Here is a 20,589-nt window from a genome sequence, read left to right as displayed (position 1 = left end):
AGCACCGAGGACAGAGACTTAAAACAGTTTATTCCTTTAATTAGAAATATGTATCCATACCACAATAAAAACACAATTTAAAATAGAACAATAATAACAAAGTATGAATGAATGCTAATTACAATATAACTGTGAGGGAACCACTAATATCCAGCTAAGGCAGAATTGATGGGAACTGAACTGAAAGCAGAGTAGTAATCAGCATGAGAAGAAAGCCTGATACCCTGGAGTAGATAGGAAAAATAGTTCTGGTTGATTAAGTTTCAGTCTGCTGGGGTGAGGCAGGATTTTGAAATTGTGTTCTTCGGAGACTGTGTGAGGGAATGAATGTGCTTCTGGTCAGTGAAAGGACAGTTAAAAACTACATGGTGTCTGCTGGATCCCAGAGCATTGGGTGGCACATATGTATGCATAAGCACATTTATATAAACACCACCACTGGTTATTTGGTCAAAAGCTTTCTCCACTGTGCCACGTAATCTCACGTAGCTAGGCCACTGCACAGAACACTATAATAAAGTTGCATCTATAACAAAGGTTATTTCACAAAGTTTTTTCTGGAATCGGATTACAAGCACTGTGATACATCTTGCAGGCACCGATGTGACACTGCCCCGTGCAGGATGGCAGCAGATCGGGGACCTGGGAAGTCAGCTTTCTCTTCTGCAGAGGAAACCATCGCTGCACACTCCAGGTGTGTGACAAGGGTGCTCTGCCGACACAGGGATACGTGGTTCCTGTGGTGAATGCTCCATGTGTGAGGACACGAGGCTTGACTCCATTTTGCTCAGAAGGCTGATTTATTATGTTATATATTATATTAAAATACTACATTAAAACTATACTAAAAGAAGAGAGAGAGGAAAGATCAGAAGGCTACAAAGACAAGAATAGCATAGAATAGAATGAATAACAAAATCCTGTGACTGCTCACAGCCCTGGCACAGGTGGCTGTGATTGGTCACTAATTAAAAACAATCCACATGGACCGATGGAAGATGCACCTGTGGCCTTCCACAGCAGCAGACAGGTATTGTTTACATTTCTTTCCTGAGGCTCTCAGCTCCTCAGGACGGGAAAAATCCTAGCAGAGGATTTTTTAGAAAATATCATGGCTACACGTGGTCATGGGGCATACACGGACTCACAGAAGCACAGAATATTGTGTTGGAAGGGACCCACCAGGATCATCGGGTCCAAGTCCTGGTGCCGCACAGGACACCCCAAGAGTCACAGTGTGTGCCAGAGAAGTGTCCAAACTCCCCTTGGCTTCGAGCTGTGGCTGCTTCCCTGGGGACCCTGTGCCAGTATCCATCTCTGGGAGAAGAACATTTTCTAGCACCCCACCTAAACCTCCCCGAGACAACTTCAGGCCATTGCCTCGGGTCCTGTCCCTGTCACCAGGGAGAACAGAGCAGCGTCTGATCACACTAATGGCATTGCCCAGGGGAGCCTCACGCCAGCGCCTGCCCCAGACCGCAGCGCAGATCTCGTTAATATGAATTAATCAACTCTAATTAACCTGCCTTTCCCCAGCACTGCTTGGCTACACCTGGCAGGACGCTCTGCAAGGGTGTCCTCACACCGTACGTGTTCCATTTTCCGCACAGCGTTCACGCAGCGCTGGTTACCCGCGCAGGCTGTGCCGGGGCACGGCTCCCGTCCCCCGCAGTCCCATCCCGTCCCCTCCCGTTCCCGGCAGGGCGCTGTTATCCCGGGCGGGCCCGGCCTGGCGCGGCCTCCCCGCCCCTCAGCCGGAACGCGCCGCGCGGGGCCGCGTTGCGCGGGGAAGGGCGCGCGGCGGCACCGGCGGCCGCCATGGCGGTGGACATCACCCTGCTCTTCAAGGCCAGCGTGAAGACCGTGAAGACGCGCAACAAGGCGCTGGGGGTGGCGGTGACGGGGGACAGCGCCAGGGACGAGCTGCTCAAGCGGGGCACCGCCCGCTCCAAAAGCGACTTCACCAGCAGGGCGCGGGAGGTGGTGAGTGCGGCCCCGGGGGGAGGGCGAGGAGCAGCCGGGGCCGGCGGCAGCGGCTCCTCCCGGGCGGGCAGCCCGGCCCTCGCCGCCGCCTCGGAGCGTCCAGCGCTCCCCGGGGAGAGCGAGCGGCCCCGGAGCCGCCCGCAGAGAGCCCCGGGGCAGCACTTTCCCACACGGCTGTGGGCTGGGAGCGCGGTGTGAGAGCCGGGGCCCGGCGCTGCCGGGGCCGGCTCCGAGCCCGCCTGCCGCCCGCGTTCCCCGCGGCGCGGCTTCTCCCGGGGGCTCTGCGGGCCCTCCTGCCGGGGCTGCGCTCGTGTCCGTGCGGATCCGCCGTGCCTGCGTGGTTCCTGCTGCCGGCTGCCACGTAAGAGAGCGCTGCCATGGCACATGCGTTGGTGTGCGCCCGCAGCGCTGCTCCCTGCGCGCTGCCTTTGGCGGGGTGGTTCCGCTGTCACACCCTGTGGCAGTCAGGTGCCAGCCCTGGGCAGATTGCGTGTACAAAGGTCATCGGAACGTTTTAAGACTTGTAAAGACAAACACTGAAAATTTAAGGATGATCGGTGTTAGCAGCAGTCTTCAGTCCATAGTCCTTTTGTAAAAACAATCTTGTTGCATATGGTTTTCCTCCATTCTGAGTCAAAGGCAGGGTTTGAATAACATGTATTTGATAAAGCACTGGGACTGCGTTTTGGAAAACTAAGGAACTCTGAGGAGACAGACTTACAGAATAGATTGGCAAGTTTGGGACTAAATGAGAAATGCACAAGTGGTTTATAGAAGCAGAGAAGCACAAGCAGATCTGAGGGTTTTAGGTATCCATACTGTCATAGCCACAGATTTGTTTGTTCCAATAGATTGGCAAGTTTGGGACTAAATGAGAAATGCACAAGTGGTTTATAGTAGCAGAGGAAGTACAAGGAGATCTGAGGGTTTTAGGTATCCATTCTGAATACTCTTATAGCCTGTATTTGTTTGTTTCTCTGAACAAGCCTTTTGCCCCATTGCCACTAGTGTTATCTCTGTCTGCATTTTGATTCCTCCTTCACAGTTTCTGTGTCTGTATTTCAAAGTATTTACAGTCTCAGACTAGGTTCGTGCCAACCTCTTCTTCCCTTCTTGTCTTTGCTCCCCCTTACCTTTCTGCTACCAGGGCTTCTTTGCTCTTGCCTATTCCCAAGTTTGGTTTTGTTTTTTAAAGTTCTATTCATACTCAAGCCTACGCTCACCTTCATCTTCTCCTTGCCCTGCTGTGGTCCTGTGCAATGACAGCATGCTATAGCCATGTCCTTTTTTTCTGCCCTGGTTCTTTGGCTTACCCCTGTTCACAGCTGCTGTTTCCTGATGATCCCGGTTTTTTTCTCTGAACTCCTCACCCTTTCTGAGTTTCCTCAGTGCACTGTCCAGACAACAGAAAGAAGGACACAGGCATGGAGAAAAATTTCTTGTTTAATTTGTAAGAGCAGCAGGTGAAGTAAACAGCTAGTGCCACGGGGGATGAGTTGAACCCTCCCTCCTCTGAGGGGGACAATGGTTGTAATTAATGGTACTTATACACACATGACTTTGGAGAAGAAGCAAAAGCTGCAGTGTGTTGCTGTGTAAACACATGGTTCCTGTTGGCAGCTGGTCAGTGAGAAGGAGCAAGGTGCACTGACCTTGTTCTCTAACCGCTGTACCTTTGAGACAGTGAGCCAACAGCCCACCAGACCACAGAACATCATTTTAATGTGTGAATAAAACATTGAAACTGCAGCTAGAAGAATAAGATTTATAAATTATGATTTCATGTGTTTGTTTCAGCCAAATGCAGTTCAGTTTGATCATGTATGTGTCAAACCCTCTTTCAAATATTTTATTATAACCTTTTGATTAAAAGTTTAACTGCTTCAACCAAGACTATGCACCTTGTCTTGAAAATGTAATCTTTGACAGATGCATTAATTCTTTAACGTATTTATTTTTGAAAAGCTTTCCAAAAGCTAGTGAATTCCTGTCACTGTAGAGTTTTTTTGTTTATTTTTTAATCTGAGGAAGGTATAAAATGTTTAACTAGTGTTGTCTATAAAGGTTTTAATGATCAACACTGGTCAGAATCCATATAGGATAATAGTAAAGACCCTGAATAAGCTACATTTGGTCACCACTTTCTTTATGCTTGACTTGGTTGCAGAATAGAGTATTTCAGTTGGAAAGGACCTCCAGCCATCATTTACTCCAACTGCCTGACTCCTCAGGGCTGAGCAAAAGTTAAAGGAAGTAATTAAGGGAATTGCCCCTTGAACAGTGACAGGCTTGGCGCACCAACCACCTCTGGGAAGCCTCTTCTGATGTTTATTACAGCAGGTTATGTTATCACCTGCTTATTATAAAATGCTTCCTAATGTCCAGTCTAGGCTTCCCCTGTGCAGCTTTGAACCATTACCAGTCATCCTGACCCTGGATACCAGAGGGAAAAGATTGGCACTTCCTTCTTTGTGTCTTCTCCTCAGGAAAATATAGAGTAGTGAGGTTTCTCCTCAGTCTCCTTTTTTCCAAACCAGAGAAGCCCAAAGTTCTCAGTGCAAGTTCTCCATCTGACATGCAAATGTGGAAGTAGTGAAATAGTAGAGTCTGCACAGAGAACTACTCCTTTCAGCATTATATCCTGTGTGGGTTTGCACAGCTATTCCAGGTAGAGCTGTGCTGATGCTGCTTGTGCTCCAAGCTCCAGGAGTAGCAGCTAATTGCTCACAGCTTCAACACAGCTGGAGTGTGGGACTGGGCAGGCATTCAGCTGTAGGATCAGAGGTCTCTAGCCCAATGCACAGAGGTTTTGTATCACATAATTAAGGTGTTTGAGCACTTTGCTATAAGTGCTGAAACATATGAACTATATGAAGTGATATAACTATCATACATTGAGTGTTCTCTTTCTCCTTTCTGCCCCTGAGGACTGTGACTTTTGCTGGAGGATCCGAGGACTGTGGAAACTTCTTTGGGTTTTGACTTCTTTGTATATGGTCTCTAAATGATGTTTAAGAGGGAAGATTGAAGGTGCTTAGTGTTTGGAGGAGAAGTTCACAAAATTGTAACCAGTAAGCCTACACAGCTTCTGTATTTATGGTAAAGGTTCATTGCAGCCAGGAGATAAAGTTATAAATTCCTATTTTACATTCTCAAACTTAACATGATTTTTTTTAGGTGGATTGAAGGAGGCACAGAGAATGTAGAATATAAGAATTTTGTCTTGAATCAATACTGTGTGGAGAAGCTTTTTTAGAGATGTGTGCTCTTGGTGTTTTGAGTTAATCACAAGAAAATATTTCAGCATTCTATATTAATTTGTATTTTTTTGAAGCTGGCTACTTTATGCTTAGGTATACTGTTTTGCTGCAGTCTCTGGGGAGCTGATGAAGGTTTTTGTATTTGAGACTAAGTTCTTAACACATGGATGTTATGAGCTCATCTATAACCGTGGTATTGTTAGTTGCAGAGACTGGTGTTGGTTATTAAACTGTGATAAAATTGTTTCATTCGTATAAATCCAAGATGACTGTTACGGCTCTGAGCTGTTGAAAGGATTTTCTTTGTCCTGGCATTGACCTACCACTGTTTATATAGTCTGGGGTTTTTTGGTCTGTCAGCTGTCATTGTACAACCATTGGGTTGTCTGATACGTAATGTGACTTACGTTTTTTTATGGTGGAAGTTTTTGACACCTCTCAATCTCTTCACCATCTGCATAATGTCTAGGACCAGGTAAGAAATTATTGTTAAGGATCATCAGCATCTTGTAGCTACAGGAAAGCTACAGTTACAGTGACAGACTTTCCATTACTTGCAATTTATAAAAGACTTAGAATTTATGTGTATGTTAGTGCTTCTTAGTGAATGAAAACAAAATATTTTCTTTCTCTTAGGCTTTATGGTGACATGGCTGTTTAAAATGCAGTCCAGGGTTACTAAAGTTTGCATTTCTTCATACTTTTGTATAGGCTTATGTAGTTGTAGCAGTTTGATCCTGACTGGTTGCCAGGTACCCACCAAAGCTGCTCTATCACTGCCCTCCTCATCTGGGCAGGAGAGGGGGCATAGAATGAAAGGCTCATGGGTCGAGGTAAGGACAGGGAGTGATCTCTCAGCAAGGTCATGGGCAACATCAGTTTGAGTTGGGGAAATTAATTTATTACTAGTCAAATCAGAGGAGGATAATAAGAAATAAACCAAACTCTTAATATTTTTCCCCCATTCCTCCCATCTTCCTAGGCTGACGTTCACTCTCAGTTCTCTACTTCCTTCCCACCAGTGGCACAGAGGGACAAGGAGTGGAGGCTGAGGTCAGTTCCTCACATGTTGTCTCTGCTGCTCCTTCCTGTGCAAAGGAGGACTGCTCACACTGTTCCCCTGGTCCAGGGGAGGGTCTCTTCCACAGGAGACAGTCCTCTGTGAGTTACTCCAGTGTGGATCCTCGTGGGGTCCTGCCAGTAAAACTGCTCCAGTGTGGGCTTCTCTCTCCACAGGTCCTGCCAGGAGGCTGTGCAAGCTTCCCATGGGCACACAGCTGCCTTTGCCATGCCACATGCTCCACCATGGGCACACAGCTGCCTTTGCCATGGCTTGCACCAGGGGCTGCAGGGGAGCTTCTGCTCAGGCATCTGGTGCACCTCCTGCCCCTCCTTGTGCACCGACCTTGGTGTCTGCAGGGCTGTTCCTCTCACATGTTTTTCCTCTCTCCTGCTGCAATTGCTGCTGTGCAGTAGCACCTTCTCACCCCTTTCTTAGCTCGCTTATCCCACAGGCACAGCCACTGTTGCTGCTGGGCTCATCCTTGCTGAGGCCATGTTTGTCCTGGAGCCAGCTGGCATTGCCTCTGCTGGACATGGGGGAAGATTCTGAAGCCAGCTGGCATTGCCTCTGCTGGACATGACAGCTTCTCACAGAAACCACTCCTGTAGTCCCCCACTACCAAAACCTTGCCACACAAATCCAATACATTTGTTCCTTGGTATGGTGTCAGGTTTGGGATTCAGCTGAATGATTGAAGAATTTTAAAGATTAGAGCAGAAGTATTTAAGTAAAAAAAACTGGGCTCACAGTAAGTGCCCAGTGACAAACATAAGCAGTTCAGAGTCCCAGTTTATGTGACACTGGTTCACAGCTTTACAATGCCTTAAGTCTGCTGTTTTGGATGTTTTAAAAGATTGTCAGTTTTGCAAAGTATTTGGCATCTGAGCTGTTGTTTTAGGACAGTATTAGGAAATGTGACTCCTAAAGGCCTTTCCTTTTACTTTTTTATGGCACATAAGAGCAATTGGGAATATCATCTGTCAAATATACTTCTTAGATATTTGAAAATATAGAAGGAACAAGAACTTTTTATGATTGCTGACTGTTCAGTTTGTGTTTGAGAAATGGAATCAAGGCTGATACAGCCGATAAACAGAAATAAATATAAATGAACAATCAAGCAGGATTTCATGGTGGATTTAATTGCAGTCTTGAATAAAATTTGTTTTGCTTTGGAAAATCATCTTATTTAAGGTTTTGTGAAAAACTAAAAACTGAAGAGTTGGAACACAAATTATTCAAAAATAATATCAGGCATATCTGAATAAATATCCGTGAGAATGGAAAATTTGAAAGGTTAAATGCTTCTAAATATTTAAGTGCAAAATTTCAGAATGATCAAATGTCCATGTTTGAAGCTGTTGAACACATAAGGATGCCAGATTCATGAGGCTTCAACATCTGTTATTCATATGAGTTCTGCGTATGGATTCTGTAGGATGATTAACTGATTCTTCAAAAAAAAAGAATGGTACAATAGGCCAATACTCACACAAAAATTATGTTCAGCTGCTCTGTACAAATGTGTAATGAGGAGGAAAAATCCCCACATAAAACTTGTCTCCAAAAATAGTTCTTGTGAAAGCCAGAACAAATGACATTGAATATAAATTTTAAGCAAACCTTTTAATCACAAGGCCACTTGACTTCTGTAGTACTTTTCTTTGGCTACACATAGGGCAGAGGTGACTTTATAATTTTATTTTACCTTTTAATTTTGTATGTAAAACAGCTATTAATGTGTACCTGTGAAAATCCAACTTATTTCATTGTTTGGAATGCAACCTATGGGATAATTTAAAATAGCAGTGCTATTAGAAGAGATGGAGAGCTGATTTTTTTGCCTTGGTGCCAGATTTGATATATTCCTGCACGTCTTTGTACAGACTGGTATTTAGAGCATTCACCTAGGACAGAAAAAGGTAGGAGTGTTTGTATATGGAGTTATAGTTTATTCACTGCCACTGTCACTGCATTAAATAAAGTCTAAAGAAGGCATGGGGAGTGCCCTGGAATGCCAGGAGCTGGTCCCCCAAACTGATTATAGAGGACCACCTTGAAAAGCATGATGTAATTGCTGACATAGGACAACTAAAAGGGAGTGGTTTTAAACATAGATACTTTCTGATCCCTTTCGGAGTGTTCAGGATTGTTTGAAGAGGTACCAAGGATAAAATTGAGCCACTGTAATGGTGTAATGTACACAGTGCTAGTAGAGAAAGACAAGACTCACTGGAAAATTTCTAGGTGTTTACAAATGGAAAGTTTGAAAAATATTAGTAGATCAAAACTAGAGATCTAGATTTCAGAGGATTCCTTGTGCTTAATACAATTCTAACATGATAAAGAAAAGGTTGGTTTTCAGACTGGGAGGTCCACAGGCTTTTCCACTCTCTACTGGTTTCAGATACATCATAACTTCAGTGAGCGGCACGTACCAGTGTACTGGTGCTGGGAGTAACACCATCCCTGTTCTAAAACTGAAAGGTGTAGAAAAATAAAAATGGCAAATATGAAATGTTTTATTGGCATATACTGTAATTATTATGATGCTGGTTCTGAGTCCAGTTCAGGTTGGTGACTCCAGAATGACTCAGGTTATATATGAGCTTTTCAAAAGACTGGGAAATAGCCAAAATAATGAAATAATCAGTTTGCTGTATTAACTTTTATGAGATAGGACATGTATTCTCCAGATCTAAAACAGAACTGAAAAGGACTTAATCCTTAAAACTTCCATATCCAAGAGTGGCAGCACTGTGGGCTAACGCAGGCAGGGCACCAAAGACTGCATGGTCATGTAGTGAACTGCTTCTGTTGTAATTGAATAGCTGATACTTACCAGTGCCGTGAGGGAAATGGCCAAAAATGGCTAGTTGTGTGCTTTAATGGTTTTGGTTTTATACTCCAACTAAAAAAATTATAACCTGATTTAATAAGGCTATTTAATAAGATTTTTTTAACTCTACTGATTGCATAAGAATAACTCCCATGAGAGAATATTTGAATGCAGGGGAAATATATACTGTTTGTGGTGTAGCCAAATTAGAGTCTTTATTAGAAATGAATGACTGTGCCAAATTTTGGACAGTGAGTGATTTCAGTTCACTTAACTTTTAATGAGAGATAAGTTCTATTAAATTGGGCCCATTGCTGAGGTCATTAGGATTAATTCCTTCTTCTCTCATGAGCGGTTAATGAACAGTCACTCTTTCCCCCAAAGTTCACTGATGATGTTGCATTTTGTATTTATTTACATGCACATGGGTTTCCCTTCCCCATGTTGTAGGGAGAAAGTATAATTTTAAATTGTACTTTTTCAAATAGGGAGTTACAGTGTACTGCTGCCTAATATCTCAGATTTATCTCTTCCCCTGTGCAAATTACAGTTAATGTTAGTTTTTTATTATAGGCATTTATTGGTTTTACTTCTCATTTCCTTCATCCTTGTTAGAGAAGTTTAGTCTGAGAGACGGAAGGGAAAGACGATAATTTTAATTAGTAGATGAGAAACCTATAAAAAGCTGGTTAAGGAAATAGCAAAATAAAGATTGGGAAAAAAAACAAACTTGGAGAAGAATGAAATGCTGACCTTGTTCAGTACATTAGGACTAAATGCCAAATCACTAATGTTCCCCATGTGATGCTTCTGGTTTTAGCAAAAGTCACTTCAAAAACAGTGAGGAGGGTATTGGCTGGCCTTGGGGAAAAGTTATGAACTCCTACATTTTGGGAAATGTCTGTGCAAATGTCTGTCATTGTTTCCCCCTGCTTTGTTTGTTTGTTTTAAAGTACATTCTCAACTCCATGGGAATTATTTTTTGAATTTAACAGAACAGCAGGATTGAAAGTTGGCTTGGGAGACAACTTTCCTTAGTTGCCTGTTTAATTTTGTTTTGACTAACTGGACCTCATGTGGTGCTGAGGAGTCCAAAAGTATCTAACACTGCAGTTCCCATTTTGAGGATGTTGTCTTCGTCCTCACCTCACCTCCTTCCAGGCTGGTTGTGGGAGGTTCTTTCTTGGCTTGGAATTGGAGGAATTGTTGTTTCCTGCAACTGGTAACTAGGAGCTCTTTGTGGTGTTCCCTTAAGGTGACACCTTTTGCAAGTTCTTACTTTTTCATCCTCCCACAAATAAGGATAACATTTGTGGAGGTTTGTAGAGCATTTGTAGAACATTTGTAGAGCAAATGTTGGAAGTGAAAGAAAGCTGAGGTTTATCTGGGTAGCCTCCTTCTTTCTTTAAACATAATTTAAATTAGCATAACCTCTGAAGGAGAAAGACGGGTTAGGGGCAAGGTGGTGGGCCTCGAGGTGTCTGAAAAGCTGGAGAGATACAGTGGAAAAGATAGACAACAAAAAGTGTGCAGGCATAGTTGGAAGAAAATGGAATGATCAAGGTTGTAGAAAATACAGTCTAATATTAGAGGTAGAGATATGAGGAAAAAAAAGATAGTTAATATCAGGAAATTATATTACTTTGTGATAGTTCATCTAAATAGGGAAGAGAGGAAGAGAAGTGGAAGAAGGGAGCAAAAAGCTGGAATTTGATATTTTCAGGTTACTGAATTTAACTGATGCCTTTATACTTTTTGGTGTTTCTCTGCATTCTTTATCAAAGATTTTGGAGCATGATCAGCTCATTGTTTTGAGTACTTTTATGCACTGCCATTGCTATAAGCCTTGGGCTCTATATTTGTGTATTTTGAAATATAATCTCTTGTTCGGGACAGAAATGAACATAAAAACAAGCAAATGCAAAAGAATATTGGTGTGATTTGTTAAGTGTTGCCACTGTGGGGTTTATTTTTCCAGCTATTAATACTGAGGCCAAAATAAAGCTAATTTCCCTGGAAGTTGGTAGCTTCAAGGTGTCTGATTATTCTCCTCCTCTGCTTTTTTTGAAAATGGAACAATATTGGTGGATAGCAGCCCAGAGAAGGTCTTAGCTGTGACTCTTCCCAGCATCCTGCAGTTCTTTCTGTGCATTCTGCATCCTGCTTCTTCACTTAGGTAGAGGTGGATGTTCTTGGACACTGGAAGAGTAACTTCTTTTGTTCTCTTGTGCTAAATCAAGTCTGGGCTAAGGAGTTTTCTCCTCTGTGACAATTATCAAACAGAATTTCTGAGTCATCACATATATTAATTGGTTTAAACTCTGAAGCATATTGAAATACTAATAAAATGAGGAGATATTGTTATTTAGGATGTAAAATATGCTTCACAAGAATAAGTTTAATCTCAGAGAACAGCTATTTTAAAACATAAGGGTGTTTGAACTTCTCACCAAAATTGGTTACATATCATTACTTTCAATGAGTAGTGCTCACACGTGTGTTTTTGCTAATTGAGACTCATTTTGGTCATCAGGCCTAGTTATTGCTGTAATGCTGAGCTGATAGCTTGTGATTTTTTTGGTAATGAGTCGATTAAATTTTTGTGTGTTTCACCCTAGATAAAAGGATACAATTTTTCAGTGAAAGATTATGTAATTATATGCTCTGTCTTTGAAACTTCAGTCCCCTATACTTGAAAATATTTTTCAAACTGCCAAATATTAAAACCTGGCATGATAGCTTCAGCAGTGAGAGCAATTGAGGGGTGAAAATTGGAGGTGTGAATAATTTCCAGTAATTTGAGGAAAATGATCTTTAGTGTTAAAAATATTACACTATGATATAATTGCATAGAATGTTAAATGATGGATACTTTTTTGAAAATGTAAGTTTCCTGGCTTCAGGGTGGTTTGTCAAGACTTTCTGTCTGGCAAAAAATTACGTTTTATATTGATTGGGTGTTTGTTGTCCCTTTTTACCCTTTCATTCTTACTCTGCCTTCTCTTTTGATGGAGGTTGGTGAGACCTGTAGAAAAGTGCGTGTGCTGCATCAACTCAATTTTGCATATATTCTATTTCTGCAGATATTGTCCAGCATTTGAAAAGCAAACCAAAAACTGATAAAATTAAAAGTAATCCAACTTTCTTTCACGCTTTGATTTTCTGCTATTAATAGATTACTTATCATTTCACACTGAATTTTTTTTGGTGGACTTTTAAACAGTTTTGAATATGGAGGTAATCACACAGTTATAAATTGAATATTTCATTTGTGTATAGAAATTTCTGTAGATGCAACTGACTGGTGTTTCCCACCTTTTCAGTTATTCAGCTGTGTAGGAAGAGTGAAGTGGGTTTCAAGTGATGTTGGTGGAGGTTCTGTGAGGATATGCATAAGCTCTCAAATGTTATGTTGGTTAGTGGTGGAAAATAAGAGAAGGGGTCTTGGTTTTTCTCCTAAATTTATTCAACCTCTAATATAAAGTATTATTCTAATATTCTGACTAGAATAACTATAATTTTAATAAGGTTTTTCCATATATTTCTTTATTTTTCTTATGGTAAAAAAATCTGAGGCCTTCAGTGTTCAGCCAAGGTCCAAGTAAATTCTCACTATATTTAGAAGACCAGAAATAATCTTGCTGCAGGACTTGTGGGGATTCCTGGAATAAAATACACACCTGAGGCATGTCAGGTAGAAGAGGAGGTGTGAAGGGAGCCTCAGGTTGTACAGGAGCCCCCCATGAGTGTCCTGGGGACTCCTCCCTGGCTCTGGCAGCAGCGTGCCTGTGAGTGCAGAGTAGCCAGAGTCATCAGCCCCAGAAAAGGGGAGAGTTGATTAAAAGGGTAGGAAAACAGGAGTTTCTCAGTTATGGGTTGAAACCAAGGTGTTTGGTGTTTTGGGGAGGAAAACAGACTCTTGGAATTCTGAGTTATAAAAATCTTGTGTCATCTGCTGGTTTTAAGACTGGCAAGTAAAATCTGGATGTAATTGCATGATGGAATTTTTTTTCTTGACTATTTTCAGATGATTTGGATGTTTTGAAAAACAAATTTGAATTCCCAGGACTTCCAAGATTTCTCTTTTAAAAATTTCTAGCCTTCCTGTGAGAGTTTTTGGGTGAGCTAGTGGTCTCACTTTTCCCCTATCTCCAATTCAACAAGTTTTGTTTCCTTCTTTTACTCCTTTTCTTTCCTGGAAAAGAAGGAAAAAATTGTGTGAGCTGTAGAAGAACATACTGCCCTTAGGACACTTGGTGTGTAACAGACAGCATGTTATACATGGTATCTGCCTTTTTTATTACTTGTTCACTTATATTAAAATAAACACTGATAGCAAGCAGGCATGAAAGACAAACATGTAGTGGTGATGAAAACCGTTTAATGATTAGTAGAGAAACATATTTATTGGAAATAAAAACCATGTCTAAAGGCTCTAATGGTGACTTCTCGAAACACTACCATGTTGTGGTATGTGCAGTGCTGTATGTCCTGTACAGTAGATATTGTTTAAAATTGCTTGGGAACTGGAGCTTGCAATAGTGATCTTGGAATGTCCTGCAGATAATTAAGTTGTGGTCAGGCCTTACAAAAATAAAAAGTTCTCGAACTATGATTTTATAAACATGCTACAATAACATTTCTTTATATTTAACAGTTTCTTATAGAAAGCTGATACTCTCACAAGGCATTGACTAAAGGTAAAACATCAAGAAAGAAAAAATATTAAATTAAAACTTCACTTAGGATGTTGACAGTTGGCTTGTAATATTAAACAGATGTGTGTGTTCTTGGGATATTCTTCTTTCAGAACCTTGTTGCATACTAGTTTTCAAGTGACAGCTACAAATTTTTTATTAATGTAAAATTCTTTTTTTTTCCATTGGCTTTGTTATGTGTTATTTTCTTTAGGTCTGTTCAGCTGGACAGTGTGATGCCAGCTGCAGTTTCTACTGTGATATTCAAGGGAAAGTGTTCCTTTGTGTAGGTTTAAATTGAGGCATTCCTCATTCAACTATATAGAAAAATTATTACATATATACAAATGTACTTGTATTAAATATATGTATGTATTTCTTGGGCATGATGTTACCTTTGCATGTGTAAAGGTGGCATTTATTGGTTCTGGTTGTGGCTGTAGTAGGGCATAATTTGGTGGTTTTGGCTCCTAGTAAATATTGCAGATAGAAGCCAATAGCAAAATAATGGAACTTAAGTTTTTATAAGATGTAAGTTTAATGAAACATAGAGGGAATGATCACTTAAAGAGAAAGTGTAAAGCACTGTTCAAGTGGCAAAATGTTGTGTCTAGTTCTGATGTTAACCTTTTTCAGAAGTTGGTAGTGGTGGGATGTTGCTTTGTTGGGTTTTGGGTTTGTTTTTTTTTTTTTATTAACAGAGCTACAAAAATCTAAAATCTAAAAATCTACCTTGTTGTGAGAAATCCTTTAGCCTTATTTTGTTATGACACACGATCACAAGTAAAAAAATCTGATTTCTTCATGGATCCTCAGAACAGCAAAATAAGATACAGTGCTGCAAGTAGGATGCATTATTTGAGGTGTGATTCAGCTGATCCTTGATTTACTAGTTTCTGTGTCACTTGAAATCTCTTAAGTGCATTACGAGTAATGCAGCAGTTACTGCACAGAGATGGCTCTGGAATTCCTTTTCACGGATGGGACGCGCGTATCCCCATTGCTTCCTAGCGAAGCAAGGAATTGGATACTGGTTTTCCAGATCCCAGGCTGCTGCTCCAGTGACCTGTGACTCTGATCAGTCTGACCTTGGACTGTGCAAATGTATGAATGTTCTCTCTTCATTTTTAATACTAAATGAACTTATAGGAAAGAAATCATGCTAAAGTATTTCTAAAATAAAATAGCTGTATTTGACTTCACAGGGTGCTTAATCTGCCACAGAAGTTTGTTGCTGTGAAGTAAACAACCATTTTTAATGTTTGGTTTTCTTAATTGTCAGATTTCTTCCCCACAGATTTCAGGGGATGAGTGGTGTACAAAGATGGTTAAATTTTATTATATATATATTTATTTTATATATATATATTATATTATATAATTTATTTTAGCCCTGAAGGACTCACTATGAGGTAATTGTTGATTAAATAGTGCCACATTGCTGTAGTCTGCATACTGACTGTTTAATATACATGAATAAGATATATATTTTTTTTAAAGATTGTATAAAGATATAATTATACAACGTAATGTAAGTTGAGACTAGCTTGTCAGAATACACTTGTTTTTCTTGATTATGTTGCTTTCAGTTCCCAAAATGTTTAGCTCATTGTGGAATCTCTTTAATTATAGATGGGAAATACTTTTGAGAGCTCAGATACAGTTTCTAATGGGTTTTAATATTATGTAACAGACTGTACAGCAAATACTTACTACAGATAGTGAAAATGTGAAGGAGAAGAAAAAGGAAAAAATACCAAAGAGCTAATTAGTTGGTCTAAAATATGGCTTAATGTAACTTCTTATATTCTATTTATTTTCTGACGTGTTACAGTATACAGAATGTGTAGTGCTATGTCCTGGCTATTTCACTTACTTGACCATTTCTTCACAATTTGTTGTCTAAAAAATTACAGTAGTTTCAGGAATAGTATGTGGATTTCCACAATACACTTGAAATACTTAGTTTTATTTTTTAGAGGAAGTAAGGCATGTGTAAATTTTGAAGGAAACTTTGTTGCTTACAAGGAAGGAGAAGCCTTTTCTATATAGCTCTTAAGTAAAGATTGAGACTTAACTGAATTATGCACATTCTCATGCAAATTCTATATATGAGTATTATTTTAGTTTTAAAGAAATACATTCAAAATATCCATTAGAGATGTGGGGGAAGAAGGTAATACAAATATTAATGGATTCTACCTTTTGAGTAAATTTGCATGTTCATTTCAAAGACCACTTTTATTTACTTATAATATGGTTGCTACTAATGCTCTTACATTTAAAAAAGAGCTGCTACTGCAGAAAGCAGTCTGCTTGCAGGCATTTTATGGATTGAAGTGTTTTGAACAAACTGGGTTGTATCAATCAGTTCTTTAAATGCAGCAGAACAAGTTCCTTTTTTTGGTGAGACTTGTAAGTTGTGGTGGGAATTCTGTGCAGCCTGATGGTGATGGACAGGATCTTCTCTCTGAGCCGGCTCACAAATAATTTGGTTATTAGGATGTGTCTTTCTGCTGGGGCTTTGTGGTGGTTGGTTCTGCTGTCAGGCTTTGTCCCTCTTGTGAACGACTGAAATAATATGAATAAAATATTAATATTGGAAATTGCATGAGATAACGTGTTTTTTCATTAGCCCACTCAGAGACAGAGGATATTATATTAACATAGCTCCAATTATCCTTTTTGCCAGTGCTTGAATACCAAGGCTGTGGCAGAACAGCTCTGTAGATGTATGTCTAGATATAGATCCTACAAAGATAACTTGTTTGACCAAGACTGTTGTAGAGAGATATTGGTTTTTTTAAACACAGATGTATGTTTTTACAAAAAAAAATATTTTTAATTGAAGTTTTATAAGGAAGAGGATTGTTGTAATACAAAGAAACTGAAACTCTTGAATGGTAAGTTGTTTGGAATTAAGTTTCCTACCTCTTTCAAGACTATGAACTGAACTATTATATTGCTTTCTGATTGCATGGTGTGTTTTCTGCTTTAAATTGCTATTACAGTAACTCTGAGAGTCCCTAAATGAGAGCAGAGCTAGATTCCCTTTGCAGAGTGTTTGAACTGTTAAGTGAGCAAGACATTGAATGATGCAAGATGAAATCCTGGTTGTACTGAAACAGTCTGCAGAGTTATGGTTGATTTAATTGAAGAAAATGCTGTGCAAAAAATTCTTAGCTGAGTGAAAGTTTAATGCTTGCTCGTTGTTTGTTCCACATTGTACCTTGGCTAAGAATGAGGATAAAGGCTCAAATAAGAGACTGTGGGAAAAGAACTCTTCTCATGTGTTCCTAAGGATTTTTTATTAACATCTATTTCTCTCTCTTTTTTTTTTTTGCAAGAAATGAACTGATTTAATTGAGACTATTCAAATATTGTTCACTTGGGTCCTAAGAGAGCATCCCCCAAATGGGAAGGCATTATGAGTAAGGACATTTCTAATTTGTGTCACTTATTTGTATTTCCAAAGATATGCTGTATCCTAAATCAAAATAATTCTGAAAATATTTATTCGTAACAGTTGTTGGATAAAACTAGCAATTTTCTGAAAAAATGTAGTTTTGAAATTCTCTCTGAGTTGTAGCAATTAACCTACATGCACATTTATAATTCTAGAAAATGGACAGCATATTACATTCAAAGACTGGATCTGATAGACTCAAATTGCTTAAAACATCAGTTATTGAAGATGTCCCCCTGGGACTTTGAGAAACTATTTAACAGATGAAAGTACATTTTGAAAAGTCTGACCTTACAGGCAATCATAAAATGAATCAAAACAGTTCTTTCCTCCCCTGAAATGTACAGAGCCCATCTGTATCTAATCCAGTAATTATAGACTGAGTTCAATTACCTTTTCAAACTTGGAGCAGACTGGAGACTAGGCAGTGAACAAATATAGGGTTTTGTCTAGACCTCAATTGACCACAGTCTAAAACTTGAATTTATATCTAATTTTATTTTTAGTGTAGCTTGATAGTTTTTAAAGGATTTATTTTGCTACCTAGCTGCTAGATCATGAAGGTTTTTATTGTTGACTTAGTTTTTATGGTGACATTTTTTGTTCCAGTGAAGTTAATAAAATGGCACCAAGTCCTAAAAGTTTGCTGTATAAATAATTTAAAATTTTAAAAAAGTGGATTTAACAGCTGTTTTGAGTTTTTAATATTGCCACAATCAAATTATGAAAGAATCTGAACAAAATTATGTAATTTAATGTCTGTACTCATATCCATATATTTAATATTCAGATTGAAACACCCACCTTTGATGTTTTTGGCTCTTTTAGAAATATGGATCCTGACTACCTGACTGCAATATTACCAGTAGTTGACACAGTTTTCGCTGAAAACAAATTTTCAACTATTTTAAAAATTTATTTCAGTTGAAGCAAGTAAACTATCTGTTCAGCTACAGGCAGTGTTAGAGAATGCTACAAGTCATAGCAGTTAGTGTAACTTATCACTTTGACCACCAAGTTAAAGCCCAGGCATCTTTTAATATTATCCCACAAGCAGAACAAACCACATAATATATAATATAATATAATACACATCTTGATGAGAGGAATCTCGTGCTGCATTCACTGTCTGACATAATGTTTCCAACATGGTGTTGTTACTCCATATAGGGCAGCTCTGAGCAGCCTTCTCTTGGCAGGCATTCTTCACAACAAAGCTGTGTAGTTTGCAGAGCCCAGTGCAATGCACAGGACTGGGGTTGTTACAGGAGAACATTTCCTATCTCTTGGGTAGCAGCGGAGGAGCAATGATTAAGGACAGAATAAACTCTTTATTTTTAACTTTTAATTGTGCAGTGTGCTTTTGACAGAATGGTGTTTGTTGGCAAGTAAAACCTATGATAATTAGTGCATTTAGTTTAACTTACTTATTCTTAATAATAATCAGTATTTGTAGCAGTTGCTGTAATTAGTTAAGAATGTGGTTCATGGTGACTTCCAAGTCAACACGTATTTGATGAATAAGGCACACTGTTCCAGTAAGTAGTAAATTTGACATGACAAGCCGGAGTCTTTTGATGTTTAATTGGCTTTCCTTGTAACACTTGAGGAAAAAAATGATCTAATGAGTGTTGCATTGACCATAAAGCTGAAGCCCAAGAGATTGCACGGAATGTATTTTGTCTCCATATTTTGTAAGCATGGGAAAAGCTTTCTAATGTTTCTGTTGTGGCGTGGTTTTTTGGGTGGGAGGTGTTTGGTTGGTTTGGTTGGTTGGTTTGGTTTTTTAGTGTATAGTAGTTTTCTGGATGAATGATGCTGTTCTGAAGAGGTAATATGGAAATGTATAAAATTATATTCATAATCATAATCTTAAAGCAAAATTTGTAGTAGTATATTATCAGGAAATGTAGTAGTATATAACATCAGTCTGGTTTGTTGTTTTGGTTTTTTCCCTCTCAAAAAAAGACTGTCATACACTCAGAAGTCAGGAAATCCAATTTAAAATTTCAGTCCTTCATCAAAATCCTATTTACAAAAGCATTGGGAAGTTCTTTATTTTTCTCTGCCTTAACTCCACATCAGGAGCCAAGAAGACCTTTCAGCTGTTGCTAATAGCAAATGTCATCATCTGTTGCACAATCATATTTGTATGAGTAGATTTATCATAGAAGATATGACCATAATCTGCTTCCAGCAAGTCCCCTAGCACTCTCTTTTCTTCCTCCTTACCATTATGACCATAAGAAATAAAATTCACCTGGAAATTCTATTTAAGTTTATGCTGCCATAGAATGAACCACCAGATTGCAATGGAAAATAGGGGTGGTTGATGTAAGTTTCTGAATTTTTAGTAATTCCATGTTACAGCTTCATAGGAAAAATCTGCTATGACCAGGATGGTATGACCTGTAGTCTGCAGGTTACCTGAAATGAGAAGTCTAGATCTAGCACTGTGTTTATTCAGATCTGAATAATTTTAATCTAAGGGGTAGTGACACTGTTGACCCCAAATTCTAAGGCTGATAACAATAACTTAAGAATTGTGCTGTCTGCAATAGACAGAAATTTGTGTTATAGGAAAAAAGACTATTTCATAGTCTCAAGATTTTTCACAACCACATCAACTGTTTTTCCCAAGTAATGGTTGGTTTGTTCAGTTGCATCTCTTGGCTCATTCAAAAGGACTTTGTTTTGTGACTGTTGCAAGAGAGTACTGTTGATTCTTCAGTTGCATGCTGAAGACTGCCCAATAGATTTTCTGCTGCGTGCAGTGCATACACTATACTTGTAGTGTAAGATTAAAATAGTATTAAAAAAAATTGTGTTTTTAGTTTAATGGAAAGAGAAATTTTAAAAGTGAAAGCGTTTGTCCTTTGTGCTTCAGTGGCTATTTGTGTGTTGTTTTCAAACCAGATCACTTGAGTCAGCTCCTGTAATTGTACATGTCCCCTGCCTCGGAGCAGGCACTCCAAACCCGGCAGGGAGCACGCATCTCTTAGCTGCCTCTGTTCAAGGAAATGCATTGAATTGGCCTTGTAAGATCATTTTCAAATCTAAAGGGAATATTAACTTTATTATAATCCCTGGTATTAACTTTGAAAAAAATTGAGGTTCTTCAGGAGTCACCCTATTTTCTCCTGTTTTACTTACTTAAAAGGAATACTTTTCTTTTGCCTTCATTTGTTCCTTCCAACTTTTACATTTTTGATGTGTGCTTTTCTTTCTGGTTCTGTGTATTGTATTTTCTTAGGTTTCTGTCAAAATCTCTCAAAATCTTA

At 39.3% G+C, this 20,589-nt stretch overlaps 1 protein-coding gene across 1 annotated transcript in view; it reads left to right on the top strand.

The window, feature by feature from the left end:
• Positions 1 to 1,754: 1,754 nt before the first annotated feature.
• Positions 1,755 to 20,589, top strand: part of STX18 (syntaxin 18) — a 60,872-nt gene continuing 42,037 nt past the window's right edge. Inside the window, exon 1 of the mRNA XM_039728863.1 lies at positions 1,755 to 1,983. Coding sequence (XP_039584797.1) covers positions 1,819 to 1,983 — 165 coding nt within the window. The 5' untranslated portion in view covers positions 1,755 to 1,818. The remainder of the gene's footprint in view (positions 1,984 to 20,589) is intronic.

The sequence above is a fragment of the Passer montanus genome, unplaced genomic scaffold (genome assembly GCF_014805655.1).
Source record: "Passer montanus isolate IOZ18808 unplaced genomic scaffold, ASM1480565v1 scaffold67, whole genome shotgun sequence".
NCBI classification, from domain to species: Eukaryota; Metazoa; Chordata; class Aves; order Passeriformes; family Passeridae; genus Passer; species Passer montanus.
This window is presented reverse-complemented; position numbering and strand designations above follow the sequence as displayed.